The 24,070-nt window shown below is 42.0% G+C and overlaps 2 protein-coding genes across 3 annotated transcripts in view; both read right to left on the bottom strand.

The window, feature by feature from the left end:
- The window catches only part of DPY19L3 (dpy-19 like 3 (C. elegans)), a 77,998-nt gene extending 74,334 nt beyond the window's left edge, over positions 1–3,664 (bottom strand). Inside the window, exons 1-2 of the mRNA XM_018062257.1 lie at positions 3,410–3,664; positions 1,508–1,650 (exon numbers count right to left, since the gene is read on the bottom strand). Of these exons, the coding sequence (XP_017917746.1) occupies positions 1,508–1,610 (103 nt within the window). The 5' untranslated portion in view covers positions 1,611–1,650; positions 3,410–3,664. The remainder of the gene's footprint in view (positions 1–1,507; positions 1,651–3,409) is intronic.
- The window catches only part of ZNF507 (zinc finger protein 507), a 43,803-nt gene continuing 39,031 nt past the window's right edge, over positions 19,299–24,070 (bottom strand). For both annotated transcript variants that reach the window (XM_018062256.1, XM_018062255.1), the window contains one exon: positions 19,299–23,947. In XM_018062256.1, the coding sequence (XP_017917745.1) occupies positions 23,578–23,947 (370 nt within the window). In that variant the 3' untranslated portion in view covers positions 19,299–23,577. The remainder of the gene's footprint in view (positions 23,948–24,070) is intronic.

Genomic DNA, 24,070 nt, shown 5'->3' with positions numbered 1-24,070 from the left:
AACTGATAATGATGATATCAGTTTGTGACCTGGGATTATAGATGAAAGGGAAAAGTGAAAGTGAAAGTTGCTCAGTTGTGTCCGATCTTTTGGGACCCCGTGGACTGTATAATCTATGGAATTCTCCAGGCCAGAATCCTGGAGTGGGTAGCCTTTCCTTTCTCCAGGGGATCTTTCCAACCCAGGGATCAAACCCAGGTCTCTGGCATTGTAGGCAGATTCTTCACCAGCTGAACCACCAGGGAAGCCCAAGAATACTGGAGTGGGTAGCCTATTCCTTCTCCAGGGGATAGTCCCAACTCAGGAATTGAACCGGGGTCTCCTGCATTGCAGGCGGATTCTCTGTCAACTGAGCTATGAGGGAAGCCCCGGGATTATAAGTGGGAGTCCTTCTACCTGCAATCTCAAATCTTGCCTGTTGGGTGGACACACACCACCCAGGGTCCTTCCCCAACTGAGAGTCCAGATTTGCTATTAAGTAGGGCCTGCCCAGCACTGTTTAAGTCTGGATGTGGGTCAGCCCAATTTGGTGATATATGTGCTGTTATTTTTCTCTATTGTTTCCATTTATCTTTTTTTAATGATTGTATATTGAAATTAAGTCAAATAATCCTCTATTAAATGCTGAAATTGTTTATTGTGTGTGACAAGTGTTTTCTTTTGTTAACGAATCCTTCCAACCTAAAATGAAAGTAAAACTTTTGGCAAAAATTTAAAAGGACAAACTTGAACTTGTATTTGTATAAGATTTTCAGAGAGTACTCTGCATTGTCTCAATTTGCTAACAGCCGAGTGGCATGACTGCTCAACACAGATTGTTTACTTTATAAAACTGCTACCCTCAAATTACTTTACTAGCTCTAGCTACAGTCGACATAAACTCAGTCATATCCAAAATGGCTGATGGACATGGACTTTTTCATGCCTACTTTTAAAAATCCTGATATGCTTAGTCTAAGAAAGCAACTCAGGAAGCAAAAGGGTGGCAGTTAATGCCATTTGATGCATGGCTTAGCAAAAGTCTTCAACACTGTATAAACAATTTACCAAATTCTGACCACTTCCCTCTCTACCCTCCAAAAAGGTAAAGAAAAAATATTCAGGAATTTGACTGAAAATTAAAAAATGTTTTTATTCATCTCTCAATACTTTAATGAATTGAGAAACTCACCCAAGTTAAGGCTGTCTACTGTTAGCAGCATACACAAACCAGAAAAATAAGAACTAGACTAAAATCTGAACAGTGGGAAAAAGTATTACCCTGAACGTCAAAAGATCAGGTTGGCATAATCATACTGAACAGACACCTGAGAAGCAAAGGATTCTACGCCTAACTGTAAAATGAATATTATCAGATTGCAGTCAAATCATCTGTAGAACCCTCAGGTAAAAGAACAAGTTTCTTCAACTATTAGGTCTCTCCACATTTTGTTCCTGTTGGAGAGTGATTATTTCAATATGCAGACAAAAAACAATCCAAAATGCTGCTTAAATTTAAATCACATACTAGATGGCAATTTATCTTCCAACTTCGCATTTTCTTCTTGTGCCGTGTAATCCGCAGAAACTTCTGTGGTTTGTATTCCTTTTCTTTGCCTGATGGATATCATGGTGTCAAAAGACTCACACGCATTGTTCTTCCAACCACTCCTACAAACAACACAGAAGTAAACCACCAGCCACATGTGAGTACCCTCTCTAGCAAATACACCCTAGTGCTCATCTGTGTTTTAGAGACTTTACCTGAGCCATTTTCCCATGCTTACCATGCCCTCCCATTTTCCCATCCAAACCTTAACTAGCATTCAAAGCTACTCTCAAGACACAACACAAATATTTCTTTAACACAACCACATTTATAAAGCGCCTGTTCTATGGCAGGCACTGCCAAGAGTTAGGAATACAGGTGAGCATCACAGACAAACCCCTGCCCTTCTTCTAGGAAGTCTTCGTTTCCTGGGATGCACCGACCCCTACTGATCCTTCCCTTTTCTGAGTTATAGCAGTCATCATGCAATTTGTCACATAATTAGGTAGCTTCCATGGAAATGGTATTAAGTAGAATCTGTTGATTGTTGATAGCCTGATTTTGAAGAACTGAAATACTGTTTTGTCTCAGGTATCTGGATTCTGATACCTGTGTTCCTTCAAACAATCCACTCTGGAAGCTTTAGGAATATGCCTGCGTGGTGATGGCAGCGGGGGTGTGCCAATCAGGGCAGCTGCTCCGCCAGGGAGCAACAGTGGGAGTGCCAGCAGGGAGCAGGAGCCTGGTTTGGAAGCAGCAAGTGGGAGGCGGGGGAGTGCTGGCAGTGAGTAAGCTGGCTACAGTCCCCCAGAACATCTTGCGTCACTCCTCCGACGAACGAACAGCCTTAACTAATTATTTATCAACTATGACCTGCCGCCGGACATGATTGTTGGGGCAATTTATTAATTCCTAAAAGTAAACAAGTTGCTCTATTGAAAAGAACACATCATCCCACATTATGCAATTCATTCATTCAAGCAAGCAAAAAAACCTGAGAGGCAAAACAGACTTCGGTGCAAACACGGAAAATGGAGAATCTGGAGCAACGAGACAGAAAAGGAGTGTCGGCAAAGTCGTATCTTCAGAGATGAGCTTATCCCCAAGTTACCTCATCCTAGAGTCACGCTCAGAAAGAGGCTCCGAGCGGAGTTGTGAAAAATCCCACAACTGATACACTGTAACATATTAGGATAGACTGCAACAAATATTTAAGTGTCAACTATGTGTGATAATTGCATGAACCCATGGAACAAAAGTTTCCCCATCAAATTACAAGCTATCTTAATGATTAAAAAGGGGAACGACAACGGTGCTTTTTTCCTCCATTGCTTAGGAGGACCAGCGCGTACTGGACATCCGGGGCGCTGCAGGGCACGTTGTTCAGCTCACCTCCGCACCCCAACCCTATAGTACCAGCGGTCCCCGCCGGCGGCCGAGGGGCCAGAGAAGTTCAATAACTCGCCCGGACTCACCCAGGAAGTGGCGTGGCCGCCAAGGCCGGAGACCACCCGGGCCCTCCCTCCGCTCGCGTGGCCAAAGCAAAAAGTCGCCTGAGAAGGCGCCCCGCCCTCGGCAAACTTGCTCTCTCCAGAGTTACTGCCCCCGGCCCCGCACGTCGGGTGGACAAGGGGCGACCCGTCCCAAATCGGGTGCCCCAAGACGCCACGAGGGGCGGGGCCGCGCCCCCAGACTGCGCGACGGAGCGGGGCGGCCAGTGGGTTTTCGATCTTTGCGGCTGATCCGGCCGAACACCACCAGGCAAACGCGCAGCGCCACCCACCCGCCCACCCGCCCACCCGCCGGACAGTCCCAGACCGCCGAAGCCTGGCGCCCAAGCGTCCCTTCGCGCCGCCCGCGGCCCGACTCGCAACCACAAACCTGCAGCCTCAGCCGTCCTCGCGCGCGGCTCGGGACCGGGAAGGAAGGCGGCGGGCCGGCCGGGGGCGCAGAGGGTCGCGGGTGCGGGGCCTCACCACGGCCTGCAACGCGCCGGGGGTACGGCCTGGACCCCGCAGCCGCGGAGCCTTGTGCAGCACCCTGGAAATGGGGGGCTGGGGGGCGTCTGCCGCCCCGGGGAGGGGGCGCGCCGGGGAGGCTGGGCCGCTGTGGCCGCGCCCATAGGTCCCGGGAGCCGTCCGTCAGCGCGGGCTCCCGCCCCCTCCCGGGACGCCCCGCCCCGTCTCGTGCAGCGCCGGCCGGAAGGAAGCAGCGCACTTCCGGTCTTCGAAACGTCCCAGCCTGCGGGGTGCGGCTACCTCCGCGGCACGCGGGACCCCGGGAAGAGCATTGGACTCGTGCTGGAGACCGCAGGGTCGGAGGCCACCTTCCCCCACGCAGACGCCCACCACCCCGGGACCAGAGCGAGCGCTGGGGCTTGGGGGAAGAGGGCCGAGCTGCGAGGAAGGGTGGCTCGGATCAGACCGCGGAGCCTTGGCACCTCTTCGTCCCCCAGGGGGAAGGTGGGCGGGCAGCAGAAAACTGTTCTTTCCGTCGGCGCCCTCCTGTCCCCTGTGCTGGTCGATCCGGAGGGGCCGGTAAGGGCCCGACGGACGGAAGCATTCCGACCGCTCGGACTTCTCAGCTTCGTGGGTGGCAGGGCCTGCGCGCCCCTTCCCCGCTCTTGGCAAACTCCCCAGGCCCCAGCTGTCGCTCATCTGTGCTTGGAAGTCTTTCACCGACTGGCAGTGAAAGTACCTACAGAAATAATTTCGTTTCTCCATAGATGCCCTTTTTGGGGGGCGGCGGCCCACTCCAGTACTCTTGCCTGGAAAATCCCATGGACAGAGGAGCCTGGTGGGCTGCAGTCTATGGGGTCGTGAAGAGTCAGACACGACTGAGCGACTTCACTTTCACTTTTCACTTTCATGCATTGGAGAAGGAAATGGCAACCTACTCCAGTGTTCTTGCCTGGAGAATCCCAGGGACGGGGGAGCCTGGGGGGCTGCCGTCTGTGGGGTCACAGAGTCGGACGCGACTGAAGCGACTTAGCAGCAGCAGGGCAGTAGTGTCTTCTCCCAGTTTTGTCTTCTAGAAAACAGTATGTTCCTGTTTTTACTCTCCTGTGTTACTCGTCTCAAAACTGGTGTCAGCTTTTTGGAGGGCTTTTACTGTTCTGTCTACGTAAATATCTTTCTTAATCACACTGCGATGAACAGTAGGTAAAGCCTTTTGTCAGCAGATTCTCAGAGCACATGTTAATTCATTTTTGTTAAGGAATGGCCCTCTAGGTCCTCCACCTGTGAAAAGGCTGCCCATCTGTTTAATTCCAGGAATTAACTTAAGCCAGGTGCCTTTCCTAGTTACCCCTGTTTGATATTTTTCTCCTCCTTTGTGTGTCTGTTGCTACTAATAACAAACACACATTCTGTGAGTATGGATTGAGGTAACTGCTGGGTGGTTTTAATAAAACTAAATGTCAGCTGTTTTTTCAGATGGTGTTTGTCATGTTTCAGCATGATTGTTGGTGTCTTTACTTCATGGTGTGGACCTGCGAACAGGGACTGCGCATTTATAATTTGCCTATTTCACCCTAAGATGCAGTAGTGAAATACATTTCTGTGCTTAATAAATACATATGTGAGTTGATTCCTCATTAACTAGGATTCCCCCCTTCTTTCTTATATAGGATTTTTTTATTAATAAATTTTCATGAGTCTGTTGTGAAACATGTATCTTTTGAGTAAAGGAAATACTGTTTGTTAGCAGCTGCTTGTTGTTTTAATATGAAATGGTTTTTACTAAACAAAGCTTTGAGAGAAATAGACACCCACTGCAGAGAGTAAGTCTTGGTAATAAGTTAATTAAGAATGAATTCTTCATTCTGATACAGCAGTTGTGGCTGTGGGGGTGATGGGTAATGAGTGGTAGACCTTAGCCCCCACTGAGCTCTGGTCATGGAATGTGACCGCAGAGGTGAGCACTTCTTGTTTGTATTATGTTTTGAAACACAGTGGACTCTGGCTTTTCTTTTGTTGGGGTCAGCAACAGTTAAGTTGTGCTGAAACAGGTTAACTCAAAAAGTATGGTCTGGAAACCTGGGTCATCATGGACAGCTTGTTGGAAATTATCAGAGTCTCTACACGCCTATTGAATCATAATCTGTAGGGGTCACGGACTGAGAATCTGTAGAAGTTCTCCATGTCAGTCTGTGTTCAGCAAAGTTTGACACCCATAGCAGGACCTTGCTATTCAAAATGTGATCTGTGGACCAGCAGAGTTGGCATTACCTAGGACCTTAGAAGTGCTGGATCTCCAGCTCTCCCCAAGACCTACTGAATCAGAAACCTGCGTTTTAGTATAATCCTCAAGTTACTTGTATGTACGTCACACTGAGAAGCACTGCCCCAGAAGTCATTAATGCTGTTCACATCTTTCCCATAAAAGCATCTTGCCTTGGACCAGCGGAGAGAGAGCTCTACTCCCCCGGCTTTCTTCTCATGCACGATGTTTGTGCAGTTTTTAAGTTGTTTGGCTTAGTAGTGTGAACATTGGATCACTCCTGTTTTCTGTGGCAATAGACTCTCCTGGTATTCCTTCTTTGTCTTGTTCAGTCTGTTAAGCCATGCCTGACTCTTTGCCACCCCATGGACTGCAGCAAGCCAGGGTTCCCTGTCCTTCAGGGTCTCCCGGAGTTCGCTCAAGCTCATATCGATAGAGTTGGTAATACCGTCCAACCGTCTCATCCTCTGTCGCCCCCTTCTCCTGCCCTCAATCTTTTCCACCATCAGGGACTTTTCCAATGAGTTGGATCTTCCTATCAGGTGGCCAAAGTGTTGGAGCTTCAGCATCAGTCCTTCCAGTGAATACTCAGGGGTGATTCTGGCAGTCCTTGATTTCTGGCTTCCCTTTTCAGTCTTTTGTAAGCTCCTTTTCCTCTCTGGCTCATGTCTCCAGTTTCCAGTGATACTGTGGTGACTCATAAGTTTTTATGTCGAGGCACAGCTCCTCACCTTCAGGTCCCATATGTTCAGTGCCTGTTGGAAATTTCCATGTGTACAAAGCACGTCAAACTCACCTTGTTAAGAATTAAACTTTTTCTAATCCCCAAAACTACTTTTCCTCCCACGTACCCCCATGTACCTAATTGCCATTAACCTAGGAACCAGACTTTATTCCTCCCTGTTGTGTAACCCAAATACCTAGTCAAATACTGAGTCCCATTGGGTTTATTCCTAAATATCTCAGAACTTGCCCAACTTTTCTCCCTATCGCCAGTCCTATAATCCAAGGTCCCATCTTTCTGTCTGGATCATTTCAATAGCCTGCTGACAGATCACCTTGCCTCTGGTTCCTGGTCCCTGGCTTTGTCCACTCAATCCACCCTCCATATAATAACCAAACTGATCTTACTAAGACATAAATCTTTTGGTGGCTTACTAGCTTTCTATAAAAATCAAGCTCCTTAACAAGTTTCTAAGTACTGCCATGAATCAGGCTCCATTTACCTCTCCGGCCTCATCTCTACTTCCTGTTCATAAATTTCCAAGTTTTTATAAGTGGTCTCCTTGCCTGACTTATCTACTATTCAGCCTTTAAATTTCAGCTTAAATGATCCTTGCCGCTTGGTATTTATATACTCCCCTCTCACTGAATACAGCTGTTCTGTGTGCTGCATAGGATGTGGTAGGAGTGATACTGTGGGACTTCTGAGTCCAGGTCATAAAAGACATCCCAGTTTTAGCTTAGCCTCTCCGGGACTGTTCAGCTATAGGGCCACCAGCCCCTGTGTTGAGAGGACATTCACACAGCCTGTAGTGAAGGCCCCATGGGCAGCACCTGGCCTGTGACCAACAACCTGCCTGCCGTGTTGAGCAAGCCACCTCAGAGCAAGACCTGCCAGGTCCAGGCCCTCCGTGCCACTCCCAAATATCTGATGGTGAGAATAGTAAATGTTTATTTTTGATATAGCCGAAGGGATTGGGGGGGTAGTTTTGTTACACCATGATGGCTAATCAATACACTAGTCATCCTCCATATGGATATATTGTCCATTATATCATATGGATATGATATATTTATCATCATTTAATATTTCCCTGTAATTTGACATTTACATGGTTTCTAGCTCTATCCTATTATGAGTAATGCTATAGAGAATATCCTTACATATATATATTTTAGGATATATTTCTGGAATTAAAATTGCTAGAACTCATATTTTAAATTACGATAAACATTGTCAAACTACATTCCAAAAAGGTTAAAACTTCTGTGACTTTACACTTGGACCAGTGTGCGTTATGGTGCTTATTTCTCCGTGTCCTTGCCAACAGTGGCTGTTTTTCATCTTTGCCAATCTTAGGTGACAAATGATATATCACTTTAGATGTATTGCTGAGGTGGAGATAGTTATAGCCGGAGATTATTGACTTTGTATTGCTTTTTTCTGTGACTTATCTTTTCCTGTTCTTATATCCCAGGATTATTGTAGATAATGGATATTAATTTTTTGTCATTAACATGCAGATATCCTCTCAGTGTTGTGTACTTCATATTGTGTGTTTACTATGCACTGATTTTCCATTTTATGTTGTCAAATCTATCCTCTTCCCTTTATAGCTTCAGGGTTTTTTGCTATGCTTAGGAAAACTTTTACCATCCCAAGATTGTAAAATTTTTAACATACTTTTTACTAGTTTTAAAATTATTGCATCCTTTTAATATGAGGAATGATAGAGATCTGATAGTTTTTTAAATCAGAGAATCACTTGTTTCACCTTCATTCTTACTGATTTGAATTATCTGTATCACATACTAATTCTTGTATGTATATGGCCTGTTTGTAAACTCTTGTTTAAATGATTGTAAAAAAAGAACTAGTGTGCAACAGTTTTGCATAGTGTATTATTATTATTTTACAATAGGTCCTTGCAAGGAGATCAAACCAGTCAATCTTAAAGGAAGTCAGTCCTGAATATTCATTGGAAGGACTGATGCTAAAGCTGAAACTCCAATCCTTTGGTCACCTGATGCAAAGAACTGACTCATTGGAAAAGACCCCGATGCTGGGAAAGACTGAAGGCAGGAGGAGAAGGGGATGACAGAAGATGAGATGGTTGGATGGCATCACTGACTCGATGGACCTGTGTTTGAGCAAGCTTGGGGAGTTGGGGATGGACAGGGAAGCCTGGAGTGCTGCAGTCCATAGGGTTGCAAAGAGTCAAACATGACTGAGCGACTGAACTGAACTTGCTGATTATCTGTTTTAAATATAGTAGTGTGTACATGTCAATCCCAAACTCCTTATCTGTCCTCCCCTCCACCTGTCACCCCTGGTAACCATAAATTCATTTTCTAAGTCTATGAGTCTGTTTCTGTTTTATAAAGAAGATCATTTGTAACATTAAAAAAGATACTGTATATAAGTGATATCATATGATATTTGTCTGTCTGTCTGATTTACTTCTCTGATTTAACATGATAATCTCCAGGCCCATCCATGTTGTGGAAAATGGCAGTTTCATTCTTTTTACTGGCTGAGTAATATTCCATTGCACGTATGTACCACATCTTTATCCATTCATCTGTCAGTGGACATTTGGGTTGCCTCTGTGTCTTGGCTATTGTAGATAGTGCTGCAGTGAACACTGGGGTGCGTGTATCCTTTTGAATCATGTTTTCCTCCAGATGTATGCCCAGAAGTGGGATTGCTGCATCATATGGTAGCTCTAGTGGCAGGTTCAGTCAAACAGTTCAGTCACTCAGTCGTGTCTGACTCTGCAACACCATGGACTGCAGCACACCAGGCTTCCCTGTCCATCACCAACTCCCAGAGCCTACTCAAAACTCAATCCATCACATCGGTGATGCCGTCCAACCATTTCATCCTGTCATCCCCTGCTCCTCCTGCCTTCAATCTTTTCCAGCATCAGGGTCTTTTCCAATGAGTCAGTTCTATACATCAGGTGGCCAGAGTATTGGAGTTTCAGCTTCAGCATCAGTCTTTCCAATGAATATTCAGGACTGATTTCCTTTAGGACGGACTGGTTGGATCTCCTTGCTGTCCAAGGGACTGGAAGAGTCTTCTCCAACACCACAGTTCAAAAGCATCAATTCTTCGGTGCTCAGCTTTCTTTATAGGCCAACTCTCACATCCATACATGACTACTGGAAAAACCATAGTTTTGACTAGACAGACTTTTGTTGGTAAAGTAATGTCTCTGCTTTTTAATATGCTGTCTATGCTGACATAGGATTAATTTCCAAAATATACAATACTCATGAGTCAATGCCAGAAAAATAAACAACCCAATAAAAAAGTGGGAAAAAGACTTAAACAGACATTCTCCAAAGAAGACATACAGATGGCTAACAGACACATGAAAAGGTGCTCAACATCACTTATTACTAGAGAAATGCAAGTTAAAACTACAATGAGATATCACCTCACACCAGTCAGAATGGCTATCATCAAAAAGTCTGCAGACAATAAATGCTGGAGAGGGTGTGGAGAAAAGGTAACGCTCTTGCACTGTTGGTGTGAATGTAAATTGATACAGCCACTATGGAAGACAGTATGGAGATTCCTTAAAAAGCTAGGAATAAAACCACCATATGACCCAGCAACCTCTCTCCTAGGCATATACTCTGCGGAAACCAAAATTGAAAAAAACACATGTATCCCATTGTTCATTGCAGCACTATTTACAAAAGCTAGAATGTGGAAGCAACCTAGATGTCCATTGACAGATGAATGGATTTAGAAGTTGTGGTACATATATTCAATGGAATATTACTCAGCCATAAAAAGGAATGCATTTGAGTCAGTTCTGATGAGGTAGATGAACCTAGAACCTATTACACAGGGTGAAGTAAGTCAGAAAAAAAGATAAATATCATATTCTAACACATATATACAGAATCTAGAATAATGGTAAGAATTTCTTTACAGGGCAGCAGTGGAGAAACAGACATAGAGAATAGACTTATGGACATGGGGAGAGGGGAGCAGAGGGTGAGATGTATGGAGAGAGTAACATGGAATGTTACATTCCCCATTGCCAATGGGAATTATCTGTATGGCTCAGGAAACTCAAACAGGGGCTCTGTATCAACCTAGAGGGGTTGGATGGGATGGGAGATGGGAGGGAGGTTCAAAAGGGACCTATGTATACCTATGGTTGATTCATGTTGAGGATTGACAGAAAACAAAATTCTGTAAAGTAATTATCCTTCAATAAAAAATAAAAACACCCCCCCCACACACAAAATAATAAAAGAGCAGTGGTCTCCAAACTTTGATCTCACAACTTAAATAACAAATTTTGTCCTGTCTCTGTGTGTATACACACATATTGTTTATATATAATGTATAGATATAATACAGATAAATATATGTGTGTATGTATATATTGTTTAGTCACTAAGTCATGTCTGACTCTTGTGACCCCATGGACTGTAGCCCACTAGGCTCCTCTGTCCATGGGATTTCCCAGGCAAGAATACTGGAGTGGGTTGCCACTTCCTTCTCCAGAGGATCATTCCAACCCAGGGATCAAACCTGTGTCTCCTTCATTGGCAGGTGGATACTTTAACACTGAGCCACCAGGGAAGCCTGTGTATGTATGTGCGTGCACACACACACACACACACACACACAGACACTACTTATGTATATGGAAATGCTAGTATGTCTTCCTGCATCCCATATACCTTGCACACACACACACACAACTTATGTACATGGAAATGCTAGTATGTCTTCCTGCATCCCATATACCTTGCACACACACACACACACACACACACACTTATGTATATGGAAATGCTAGTATGTCTTCCTGCATCCCATATACCTTGCACACACACACACACACACACACACACACTTATGTATATGGAAATGCTAGTATGTCTTCCTGCATCCCATATACCTTGCGTGCGTGCACACACACACACACACACACTTATGTATATGGAAATGCTAGTATGTCTTCCTGCATCCCATATACCTTGCACACACACACACACACACACACACACACTTATGTATATGGAAATGCTAGTATGTCTTCCTGCATCCCATATACCTTGCACACACACCACACACACACACACACACACACTTATGTATATGGAAATGCTAGTATGTCTTCCTGCATCCCATATACCTTGCGTGCGTGCACACACACACACACACATACTTATGTATATGGAAATGCTAGTATGTCTTCCTGCATCCCATATACCTTGCACACATGCACACACACACACACACACACTACTTATGTATATGGAAATGCTAGTATGTCTTCCTGCATCCCATATACCTTGCACGCACACACACACACACACACACACACTACTTATGTATATGGAAATGCTAGTATGTCTTCCTGCATCCCATATACCATGCGTGCGTGCACACACACACACACATACTTATGTATATGGAAATGCTAGTATGTCTTCCTGCATCCCATATACCTTGTGTATGACCCATGTCATAGACCTCAGAGATCAGGTGTGTCTACAGCATTCTTTCCAGCCTGATTTGGCACACGTGGTCTTAAGCACCCCATGCTGAGTCCTAAGGAGGATCTCAGTGCTCAGAGATCATTCCGGAGTTGCACAGGAATCAACGTTACCACAGAGTCCTCCTCCCTCCGTACTCCCTCTCCTCACCCTCCATCCCCATTTAAAATATTTGGTACCTTGCTAAGAGTAGGCAGTGTGTAATATCATTCATAACTTTTTCTCTCTTCCTTTGATCAACTGGGTTTGTAATGGTTTAAACAGTGACATTTATAGGCAGATTAGCATAGGTGCATAGTTATCCAAGGACTCTATTATTTACACATTGTCAGTGTTATTTTCTTCAACACCTGCTACTCTTCTTACCTCCACTCTGTGTTAGTTTCCACCTGCACCTTTCTTTTCTGATTCTGTGGTTAGATTGATTATTGTACTTGTGTATTTTTGAATGGGGAAACAAAGTGCTAGTGGTTTATCACTCAAGCTCTAGGCCAAATGTGATGATTCCTAGATGTTGGCTTTTCAAATCCACAAATCAGTGGCCTTGGCTAGGCTTTCCAATTTGTTCTCCTAGACTGCACTAGTATCATTCCCTGCAAAATAGCATATACACAACAGTGTCTGGAGACCCTAGAAGCACATATTTCTGGCTTCGGTATTTTTTTTTTAATAGGAAGAAGTAGGACTTTTAGCCATAAATATATGTGTTTCTAAAACCCTCAAATTCAGATGTTTTATCACTTCTTTTTTGTATATATTTTATTAGTTCCAGGTTTCTGATGGGTTCAGAATATGTCCAAGTATATTTATTTATTTATTTGACTGTGCTGTGGCTTACTTGCCCCATAGTTGCAGCACATGGGAGTTAATTCCCTGACTAGGGATCAGGCCCCCTGCATTGGGAATATGGAGTATCAGCCACTGGACCACCAAGTCCCCCTAAAATATTTTTTAATCAACTCACACAATGGAATTGATGATTGGTTGTTGGAAGGGATCTTGCTTTAGGGATATATGCCTTAGTCACCTGGAGCCCAGAACAAAGATCTGGCCAAATATTTACCCAAAGGCATTATACCAGGGAACTTTGACCACATACTTGTTTAATCATGCCACTTAAGAGAATCAGCATTAGAAATGCCACTGACGAGAGCAGTGGTAGGGTAGGAAGCAGGGCAGCAGGGTTAGTTACAATACAGTGACTGTAATAATGGAGTTCAGATTCCAGAGAAAACAGAGGTGGTGGTGTGGTTGCTGTTGCTGTTGAGTTGCCAAGTCCTGTGTGATTCTCTTTTGACCCCATGGACTGTGGTCTGCCAGGCTCCTCTGTCCATGGGATTTCCCAAGCAAGAATAGTGGAGTGGGTTGCACTTTCTTCTATCATTTCTTAAGTTATGGCTAATCTAGCACTGGGTTGAATTTTCACGGACACTTATCCAATCCTGGTCCCCAAACCTTCCTGAGTCCACCGGTGGGTTGATAAACTTGCTTAAGAATTCAGAGGGCTGATTGCATCTCATCAGGCTTGAAAGCTGCTAGGACTCAAATGACCTCAATAGCTGTGTGGAGACTGGAGTGGGCGGGCTTTGTCTGTTGTGCTCCCCACGTGATGGAGGAAAGAACATAGCTGACTCTGAGAGGTTTTTAATCACCATCTCTTGATGGATTAAAATATTTTCAGCCAAGATACTGGGAAACAAGGCTTGTTTCTTCTGACCACTGTCACCAACCAGCTCATTTGTATGAGCATGACTTCTCCATGGTGACACTATTCCCTCCACTCCCAACAGGGAGAAAATTGGTTCTTAGGAGTTGAAAAAAGAATTTGTGTTATGTATTGGGTTGGTCAAAAAGGCCGTTTGAATTTTTGCATAATATGTTACAGAAAAATCCAAATGAACTTTTTTGCCAACCCAGTAAAAAATGCAGATATAGTGTATCTAAGGTATTCAAATTTCATGGAGGAGAGGGGATCAGGAAATATAAGTCTAGAAAAGTTTCCTTAAGGAGGTGATAATGAGAAAAAGGTTGAAATGCTGATATAGATTAAGTTTTGCGGGTTGGAACCCTGACTAAATCCTAGCAGTAAACTTTTCTCTTTAGTGAATTTTCACTATGCATGAGTGTGTGGCAGAGGGCAGGGAGGAAGATGGGAAATAATGTTAGGTTACATCAACAGATAATGGTTAAATACAAATGATGCTTTGGGTTTTATCTTTGCCCCTTCTGCCTTTTTCCTTTGGACAAAAAAAGAGAAAGTATTAGTCACTGAGAGATGTCTGACTTTGTGATCCCATAGAGTGTGTAGCCTGCCAGGCTCCTCGGTCCAGGGAATTCTCCAGCCAAGAATACTGGAGTGGGTAGGCATTTCGTTCTCCAGGGGATCTTCCCAATCCAGGGACTGAACCCAGGTCTCCTGCATTGCTGGTGGATTCTTTACTGTCTGAGCCACCAGGGCAGCCCTTTCTCCTACCTGATCCTAATTCTTCTTGGTGGAACTACAAGAGCTATGCCCCATGTCCACAGGACAGTACCCACAGAATGAGGCTGGCTTTGGGGCTGGCCTGCAGGTGTACTTCAGAATTAGGATTGCTCTGCAACCAGAGTCCTGCAGGTCAAACTGTCCTGTGTGATGGTTAGAAGACTGACTTTCATGTCAGAGCCTTGCATGGTCTAAGGACATTTCTCACTGTTTTTAAGAACTTCCACCCTTCCCTAATAGTCCTCTGCACTCATATATAGTCAGCAGTTGGTTATACTGAATGCATACAATTTAAAGTACCATTCTTTTTCCTTGGGCCATTCTGCCAGGTTACTAGCTTATTTAATGAAAGAGGCATTCTTACATAGTCCTTAATGGTGGTTTATGGATGTAAGAGAGGTACTGATATAATGGTAGCAGGGTAATGTTCTGATACTTTATCCCAGGCCATTGTCTTCTGAGATGTGACATGAGTTGTATATAGTCCAAGTACCTAGTTTGTCGTTTTTGGGTCTATTTTAAGAGAGAGGATTAATTTGAGTTATTGTTGTTCAGTCACGCCGTCGTGTCCGTCTTTGCCACTCCATGGACTGCAGGACTCCAGGCCTCTCTATCCCTCACCGTCTTCTGAAATTTGTCTAAGTTCATGTCCATTGCATCAGTGATGCCATCCTCGGACGCCCTCTTTTCCTCTGCCCTCAATCTCTCCCAGCATCAGGGACTTTTCCAACAAGTCAGCCGTTCTCATCAGGTGACCAAAATATGGGAACTTCAGCTTCAGCATCAGTCCTTCCAATGAGTATTCAGGGTTGATTTCCCTTAAGATTGACTGGTTTGATCTTGCTGTCCAGGGGACTATCAGGAGTCTTCTCCAGCACCACAGTTTGAAGGCATCAATTCTTCCGTGCTCTGCCTTCTTTACGGTCCAGCTTTCACAACTGTGTGTGACCACTGGGAAGACCACAGCCTCGACTATACGGACATTTGTCTGCAGTTATGTCTCTGCTTTTCAACACACTATGTTGGTCATAGCTTTCTGCTGAGAAGCAATCGTTTTCTGATTTCATGGCTGTAGTCACCCTCCACAGTGACTTTAGAGCCCAAGTAGAGGAAATCTGTCACTACTTACACCTTTTCCCCTTCTATTTGCCATGGGGTTGGATGCCATGATCTTAGTTTTAAGCTGACTCTTTCACTCTCCTCCTTCACCCTCATCAAGAGGCGCTCTAGTTCCTCTTTGCTTTCTGCCGCTAGAGTGGTATCATCCACATATCTGGGGTTGTTGATGTTTCTCCTGCCTATCTTGATTCCAGCTTGTAACTCATCCAGTCAGACATTTCTCATGATGTATCCCTCCTCAAAACATAAAACAGTATGGTTCTTTCCAAGGCTGTAACAGGAGGCTTTGATACCATGATTTATAAGGGCATTTAATGCCTCCCTGTCCCCAACACACACACTGAATACTCAAACAATGATAGGAGCCACTGTTTGAGCTCACAGATGGCCAGACCCCTTATACCCATGGTTCCTGATCTTCAAACAACTCTACAAGGTTTAAGTATCACTGTTTTACTGAAGAAGCCAAGGCTCAAAAAAAGGTTGAAAGCCTTACTCAAGGTTACATAGCTTAGACCCAAGGACCATCCAGAACTGGCAGAACTTGACTAGAACTTGTATCTTCTCCTTTAGTGCGCATAACTCTGAGGTAGCTATTATAACATCAGTTTGACATTTCAGAAAATAAAAGCAATAACTGAACTTACAAGAGGTTAAAACAGGTAAAAGCAAACTATATTTCGCACCAGCTAAGGTAGCAATACTCACTCTGCGTGCAGCCTAGTGGGCTGTCCAGGGACACGATGACTGCTTCCCCATTAGGAAGATTCACACTTTTTTTCTTTCCTGTGATTACAAAGCAGGTTTTAAAAAGTGTCACACATAGGGACTCAGGATGGAGGGGACGCATGTACGCCTATGGCTGATTCATATCGATGTATGGCAAAAGCCATGCCAATATTATAAAGTTAACCATCCTCCAATTAAAGTGAATAGTGTCACACAGCAAACTGGAAGCTTTTCATCAGCACTGGCACACAGAGCACACGGGTGGCTCCAACGGGGCAGATGCTGAAGGGTTTGTTGACCCACAAGGTAGCACCCTGCACGGACTCGTCTCAGCGTCACCACCATGCCGTCTGCCTTCTCAGGCTTCATATGGAGAAGGCTTTAGAAAAGAACGAACCTTGAAACCACCGGTGTCCCACAATTATTTAATTATCTCTGCACAACTGTTTTTTTGTAGAATGTTAGCTGCAGAGACCAGAAATAAATACAGCTCAAGATTTGAACCGTATCCCGCTGTACTTTTTCTTAGAAGCCCGAAATAGAATTTTCTAACACCTTTTGTGGTTGGAAATACTGAATTTAAATAGGATTGCAGATACAAACATGTAGATTGATGTATCTATTTCTGTAAAATGCACCCACCGTATTGGTGAAGTATGGATACTAAAATTAATAGAATGACAAGTAGAAAAAACCCACCCCCCAAATCTGGAGATACGCACTGTAGTGACAATAAGCCTTTATGTAACATTAGGTACTAATAAAACATCTGAAACATGAGGAACTTGTTTTATTTTGTTGAGGTCTCTCTTCAGTTCACAATTTTCTGTAGTGTACATATTTAAGATGATATACTTTATTGGTAATTCAACAAGGCTTCCCTGGTGGTCGAGTGATTAAGAATCCACCTGCCAGTGTGAGGTATATGGGTATGACACCTGGTCTGGGAAGATTCCACATGCTACCAGGCAGCTAAGCCAGTGTTCCACACCTACTGAACCCCAAGTGCTCTATGGCCTGTGGTCTACAAGGGAAGCCCCCACAATGAGAAGCCTGTGTACCGCACCTAGAGAGCAGTCCCTGCTCGCTGCAACTGGAGAAAGCCCACATGCGGCAACAAAGACCCAGCACAACCTCAAGAAAGAAATACATCTTTAAAAAATAATTTTAAAAACATGTTACTATTACTGATACCAGTGGCAATGACATGGATAATTATTGATTTTTAAGACGATAAAGCTGAGAAATTGGGGCTTACCTTGTGGTCCAGTCAGTAAAGAGCCTGCCTGCAATGCAGGAAACCCAGTTTTGACCCTTGGGTCAGGAAGATCCTGTGGAGGAAGAAGTGGTAATCCACTCCAGTATTCTTGCCTGGGAAACCCCACGGACAGAGGAGCTTGGTGGGCTACAGTCCATGGGGTCACAACAGTTGGACACGACTGAGCGACTAAATGACAACAAAGCTGAAAAATCAAAGATGAAAATAGTTGCATCTGACTGCATGGTTAAAGAGTAAATAAAACCCCACCCACCTGTCTCACCTTTTTCAAACAATGGCCCCATGCGCCTCTGAATTGCCATGAGGGTATATGTCTTACATTCAGGTTTGCAAACTGTTCCAAATGGTTCCCTTACTATCTGGATTAAGTGACACAACTGGTGTAAATGTGGCTGAGTTACGAAGCAAAACAGTACCAACATCTGAAGATCTAAGAATTTACATTAGATGCCTAAAATTAAACTTTAATTCAAAGGATGATCTACTATAATCAACGTTTTTTAAGGCAAACAATTTAAACAGGAATTACTCATACTGGAAAAAGATAAAAATCAATGTCATAGCACTTTATGGTTCAAATGAGAAAAATGGATACAGTATACTAATATATCACCAGAACGAGGTCTACAGTCCCCCACCACCACACACACACTGGATTCTGCTGCACCTTTAGGACTCTGGAAATGCTTTAAGCACCTTAGTCATTCGGATTCTAAGATATAAACCAAAACATACTCTCTATTGTGTGGCACCAATTAAAAACAGAAACGTCTCTAAGAATTTACAGGGCCAAGAATGTTTATTTTACATGTTTCCTGCTTGATACAGAAGATCTATGTAGGTGAGTACTGTGACTTTTTCTTAGATCTACCAGTTTAATCAACAGTTCTACATCAAAGGCAACCACAACCACACCCGACCTGAATCCGGTTTTAGGCTCACAGAAGCTATTCATTATAAAGAGGTGGATCGGAGGCTCTTCTTTATATCCTGGATCATGCAAGTTAACTGGTCACCACGGTTGAGTGGATTAGCTGCCACGGTTACCTCCCACCACAGTTATCACTGAAGGGGTGAAGTAGGGAGGGTACATCAGCACCATAAGGTTGTCAGGAGGAAAAGGGTACTTTTTAAAACGGCATTATTATTTAATTATGTTATTTTAAATAAATGTTTGGCTTTAAGTAGGGATGATGAAACACTTAGGTTGAAGTTGTAAATTATGGGTAGGGCTATAGAAGAAGACTATAAAAATTACAGAGGGAGAGATAATATAGTTATAAAATAGTGCTATATAATATAGGTTTCTGTATAAGAAGCCTTTTTTCTTTATCAGAGCGTTAAAGCACAGATCATACCACAGTTCTATGTCGGAGGTCAGCAAACTACCAAATATTTACTATTAAACAGACTGGAGTAAGTTGGGTTTCATGGTGCATGTATTTTGTAACAACTATTTTGTGCTGCTGTTGTACGTCAAAATTAGCCATATGCAATACGCAAATGACTGGGTATGGCTGTGTTCCAATAAAACTTACTTTTATAAATATGGGTGTCAGGCCAGATTTCAAGCAAGAGCTGTCAGTTTACTAACCCCTCTTCTAAATCACCACAGATAAACAATGTGAGCCACATATGCAATCTAAAATTTTATAGCAGCTACACAAAAAAATAAGCAGGTGAAATTCATTTTAATATTTTATTTAATCCAAAATATCCCAAATATCATTTCAACAAGTAATCAATATAAAAAGCTATCAATGAGATACATTTAAAAAAATATGTCTTCAGAGCTGTTGCATATTGTACACGTAGCATCCTAGTCATTACAAGTGCTCAGCAGCCACATGTGGCTGGTGGCTACCAAACTGCACCACATGTTCTATGTTCTGGATCTTCTGTGCTGGGATTTTTACAGCTATCTGGAGGCTGGCAAGAGTGTTGGGATTTGGCTCTTGAAAAGACAGGGGATATAATTATGCTGCCTCTGGGAGACAGGACAAGGGATTAAAGCTTTTGGGAAGAAATATGTGGCCTTGGACATTAGCAGTTGAGGTAGCCCGTGATTCTAGGGCAATGGAACTAGACCAATGATACAGTCAGACTAGCTTCACTTCCCAATGCACTGAATCAATGCACATGCGAAATGCTAACTGCAGTTCTGAGAGCTAGTCTTCAGCACTTAGACTGTATCAGAATTTAAAGCATATATGGATGTGGAAGATGGCTGTGAAGCAAGGAAAAACAAACTTCAAAAATTAAATTGAATTTTTAAAAAGATTAAAACAATCTAAATGCTTTTTCAATTACCTCTGTCCAACATAGTATAATGCTAGTCACCAACAGTTTAACATGTTACTAAGAGGCAATCATAACCCTTATTTTAAGCCTGGAGCAGTTCTTCATTATTTAAACCCAAATTTCTAAGTGATTAAATCAACATTTCCAAATTAAGAATGGACATAACTTTTTGTTAATAAAACTTAGAGGCAAGTGTTTTTAACAAAAAATTTATTACCAAAATACAATATTAAAGTCAATACATGACAAACTCCTGTAAAGCAAAATAAATTATTCTAACATTGTACAGTATTTCCAAAGGTAGTTAAAGAAGCGCTAAGACGTTGCTTCACTGTTTATTGAACAGATAAACTGTTCTACCATGAACACAATCCTAGAGTTTTAGGCGTTAAGGCATGCAGCTTGATGTGCAGGATAATTATACAAAATGCAAATCATCCTATTTTAATAAGATACAGTGTCAGAATTAACTGTAGTCTTTACATGTCAGTGTTTCGGAAATTTTCAGACTTTGGCTATAGAAGCAATGCCGTAGTGTTACACAATACTTATTTCTTAAAAAAATACATGTATTCATGTTCATGAATATCAAACTCAAATTTCTATTAAATATATTTTATAGAATATTACTTAGAGCACCTTGCTGTACAATAAAAAAAAGATTAAATAAGTGTCTATGAAAACTAAAAATATAGTAAGTCTCAATAGAGAAGCCTGCTTGTCTCTGTCAAGCCAAGTACATTGCAGGAAGATACAATGTAAACATAGGTGCCCACCGCTTGCTTTGTGAGAAGAGACAAAAAAACAAATAGTAGCAAAGCCACTGACAGCTACCTGGAATAGACCGAAGATCTAGAATGAAGGCTTCAGTCAGTGTCACTACACTGCGCTGGGTGGACTCAGAACTGGAAGTCTACAGGTCAACTGGAATATAGGCATGGTGCTGTTACAACACTGGGGATACCAACCATATTCTGGATTACTAGAGAAAGGGAAAATGATAGAGCCCTGATAAAATATTATTTATAATGATCAGAATGCATCATCTTCCCCCTCCCCACCTCTGCCTTATCCAGTAAGTTTGTTTTAAAAACTACGTTCACTATCAAATCTTAGAATTTAAGTGTTCAGCATGGAAAACAGATACTGAGTTTTCTATAATAAAAGATCGAGTACCAGTACATGTTATTCCTATATAAAGAGAATTCCTGCTGATTATTTTAATACCTATTTCTTCTAGAATTAAAATTGCATATTTAGTCTTCGTCAGTACTTTTAGAAATACTCAATTGTTCTTGGTGGAGACAGTTAACTTAAGGCTTGTCACAAAACTGTAATGGGAAAGTACAGAACATTTTTGGTCTATGGTTCCTCCTACAGGCCAGGAGAGAGCTTCTGGAGATATTTTAGGCTAGAGTCAGATGAATATTTACAGACTTTTGAACTTATGGGTTAATTTTTTTCCCATGAGCTAGGGAAAATTTAAATATGTGATTCCAAATGGAAAATTAAATAACAACCAATGGAAGTGGTTTAAGGAAATGAAGAACGTTAATTTAAAAATTCATTGTTGAAATTCTGGGAATGTTTTTTAGTTATTAGTATTTTCCAAATGTAAAATTAAAGCCAAGGAAAATTTATGTAACAAAAAAATTCTTCTAAGGTTGTCAGTTTTCAGAATAATAGATTTTAATAAAGAAACACTGAGCCAGAGCCACCAGTAATGAAAAAACTGAGTGAAAACAATATAGTTATAATGGAACCATTTAAAATGTATCATTTGAACTTGAAATAAAATTTCAGTGTGTTTTACTCCTGAAAACAGGAGAAAATGAGAAAACCGACTGTATGGGGTCTTGGGTAATACAGTTTAGTATATATGAATTCATCTTCTCTTTTAAAAAGCAGATATCAGAAGTGGATTAACTTTCACAAATAAATTAAAGCTACCTAAAATAAAAAGCTGCAAAGTTACAATCAATTCTGTTTGTTCAAATATCACCATCAAATGAGATTTAAAAAAAAAAATCAGACAATATTTCAAGTGTCTGGCCTCGCTTACATCGTTCCTAATGCTATCTGAAAAATGTTAATTAATTCGCCTCAGACCTGGACTTTGGGAAGAGAATTCTTTCCTAAAATGTGTTTATGGAGTTTCCTATTCAAAAAAGTCTGTTTCAATGTTTCCTAAGGTTATGAGTCACAGCCTTAGCTCAAGAGGATGAAAAGTCAAGGTGAGAAAGAGCACCATGAAGATGGCACACGGCATGGTGCCCTGGCCGCTTTCTGATTTGTAGGCAGAACTGACATTAACAGAACAACGCATACATACATGAGCAGGACTACAAAAGCAAAACCAAAAACTCGTTCTCTTTACCCTTTGAAATACGCTGTAATACAAAATGTGTAATTAACGAGAAGATTTCAACTATCTGATGGCAAGTTTTCATTGGCTCCCCATGTGTCCTATTGCACATCAAAAAAAAAAAAAAATGCAATTTCCTGGATAGGAGAAACCCAAATGTTTTTTGTTATTAAAAGTTTTAGAAACACTCTGAATTTTTACTATATTTTAGCCACATTTGGTTATACTTCGTATGCTAAGTGTAACTAAATAAAAAACAAAAGGAAATAAAATCTCAATAGTAGTACTCATTTGAAGGGGCTTCTGAATTTCATCCCACTTCCCCTAAATGATTTTTATTTAACAGTTTAAACTGTTTCCAAGGTCTCATGGCTAGATGCAGTTTCCTACTTTGTTGTTTTAACAGACTTTTTTAGATAACAAGCTTGGTCTAGTTTAGAAGAGCGGAGTAGAAGGCCTATAAAACTACTGAGAAAACTGGGGTTTCTGTCAACACTCTGAAAAGAATCTCTGAGAAGTGCACTGTGCTCAAATAGTCACCATTTTTATGAACCTTGAGTTTTGATTTGAGGTTGGCAGGAATTCACCTTTCTCCTCTTTTGCTCACAAGACATTCACTGTAAATTTAAGACAATAATTTACTTTGTAAATGGCTACTTATAATCTAGATTTGGATTTAGAGATCTCTTTTCTTTCTAAAGAGTAAAGTATTACTAATATATCTCAGGTTGAGTGTAGATTTATTCCTGTCAATCTGACGAAAGATTTGGATTCATCATCTCAAAGCCCTATAATAATCTCTTTCTTGTTGATACCAAAAACCCTCAGACACTTGCCTCCCATTTCTCACAAGAGGCCTGTCATCCATGTCAAAATTGAGAATAAAGAAAACTAAGGTCTGCTTAAGACTGTGACACTTCAGTAACAGTACGTTTTGGAATAGTTCCTGAAAAGCCCCTTCTTAACTCTTCTGCTTGCATTTCTACACTATAATAAGCTTTTAATAATAAATACACTCAAACTGAGAGGTAACAGAAGGTTATTGTCAGGTTATATCTTTGCTGCCTCCTCAATCCATTTCCCCTCACTCAAAATGCTTAAATATTATTACCCCTTATCTATTTGGAATTTCTTTTATTACATTACAAATTTGGTTCCAAGGTACCATCTGTCATTTCCTCAAGAATCACACCTACTAATTTCTTCTGTGTCTAGTAAGTTCCTGGACAGCACAAAGGGCAGACTGCAGTTTAAAGGAGTCTTCCTCGGCTGGTTTCCTCTTTGGATAACAATTCCATCTAATTTGTGTTTAGAGTTGTGTTGTGGTCCTTATTTAGGATGATGTTTACAATTTCACCCTCATGCTCTTTCATATGATCCAAGAGATTCTCTTTGCTGGTAGATTCAAAACCACATATACAACAACAGAAGAGTAAAACGCAATACTCCACGCCAGGAGGGGCCAGACTGGAGCTTTTTTCTAAACTGCATGAGGTATTACTTGCAGGGCTTAGCTTCTCATTCTCGTTGGGACCTTTGACTTCATTAGGAGCCTGGGGAATCAGCTCTGAGGATGACACCAAATTTTCTGAACTTCGAGAAGTGAGAGAATCAGCTCTTCCTTCACTGTTGTTTAATACTGTCTTTCCAGAGGATTTCCCCCGAATCCTTAAAACAAAACACATCAAATAGAGTTGGTTATAATGCAGACTAGTAGATTTAACTCTAACTTTACAGAAAAAAAAATATATGTAACAGTAATTTCTTTATGTATAACAGTAAAGATCGAAT

The sequence above is a fragment of the Capra hircus genome, chromosome 18 (genome assembly GCF_001704415.2).
Source record: "Capra hircus breed San Clemente chromosome 18, ASM170441v1, whole genome shotgun sequence".
Taxonomy (NCBI): Eukaryota; Metazoa; Chordata; class Mammalia; order Artiodactyla; family Bovidae; genus Capra; species Capra hircus.
The sequence above is the reverse complement of the archived record's forward strand: the minus strand, read 5'-3'. Positions and strand labels throughout refer to the sequence as shown.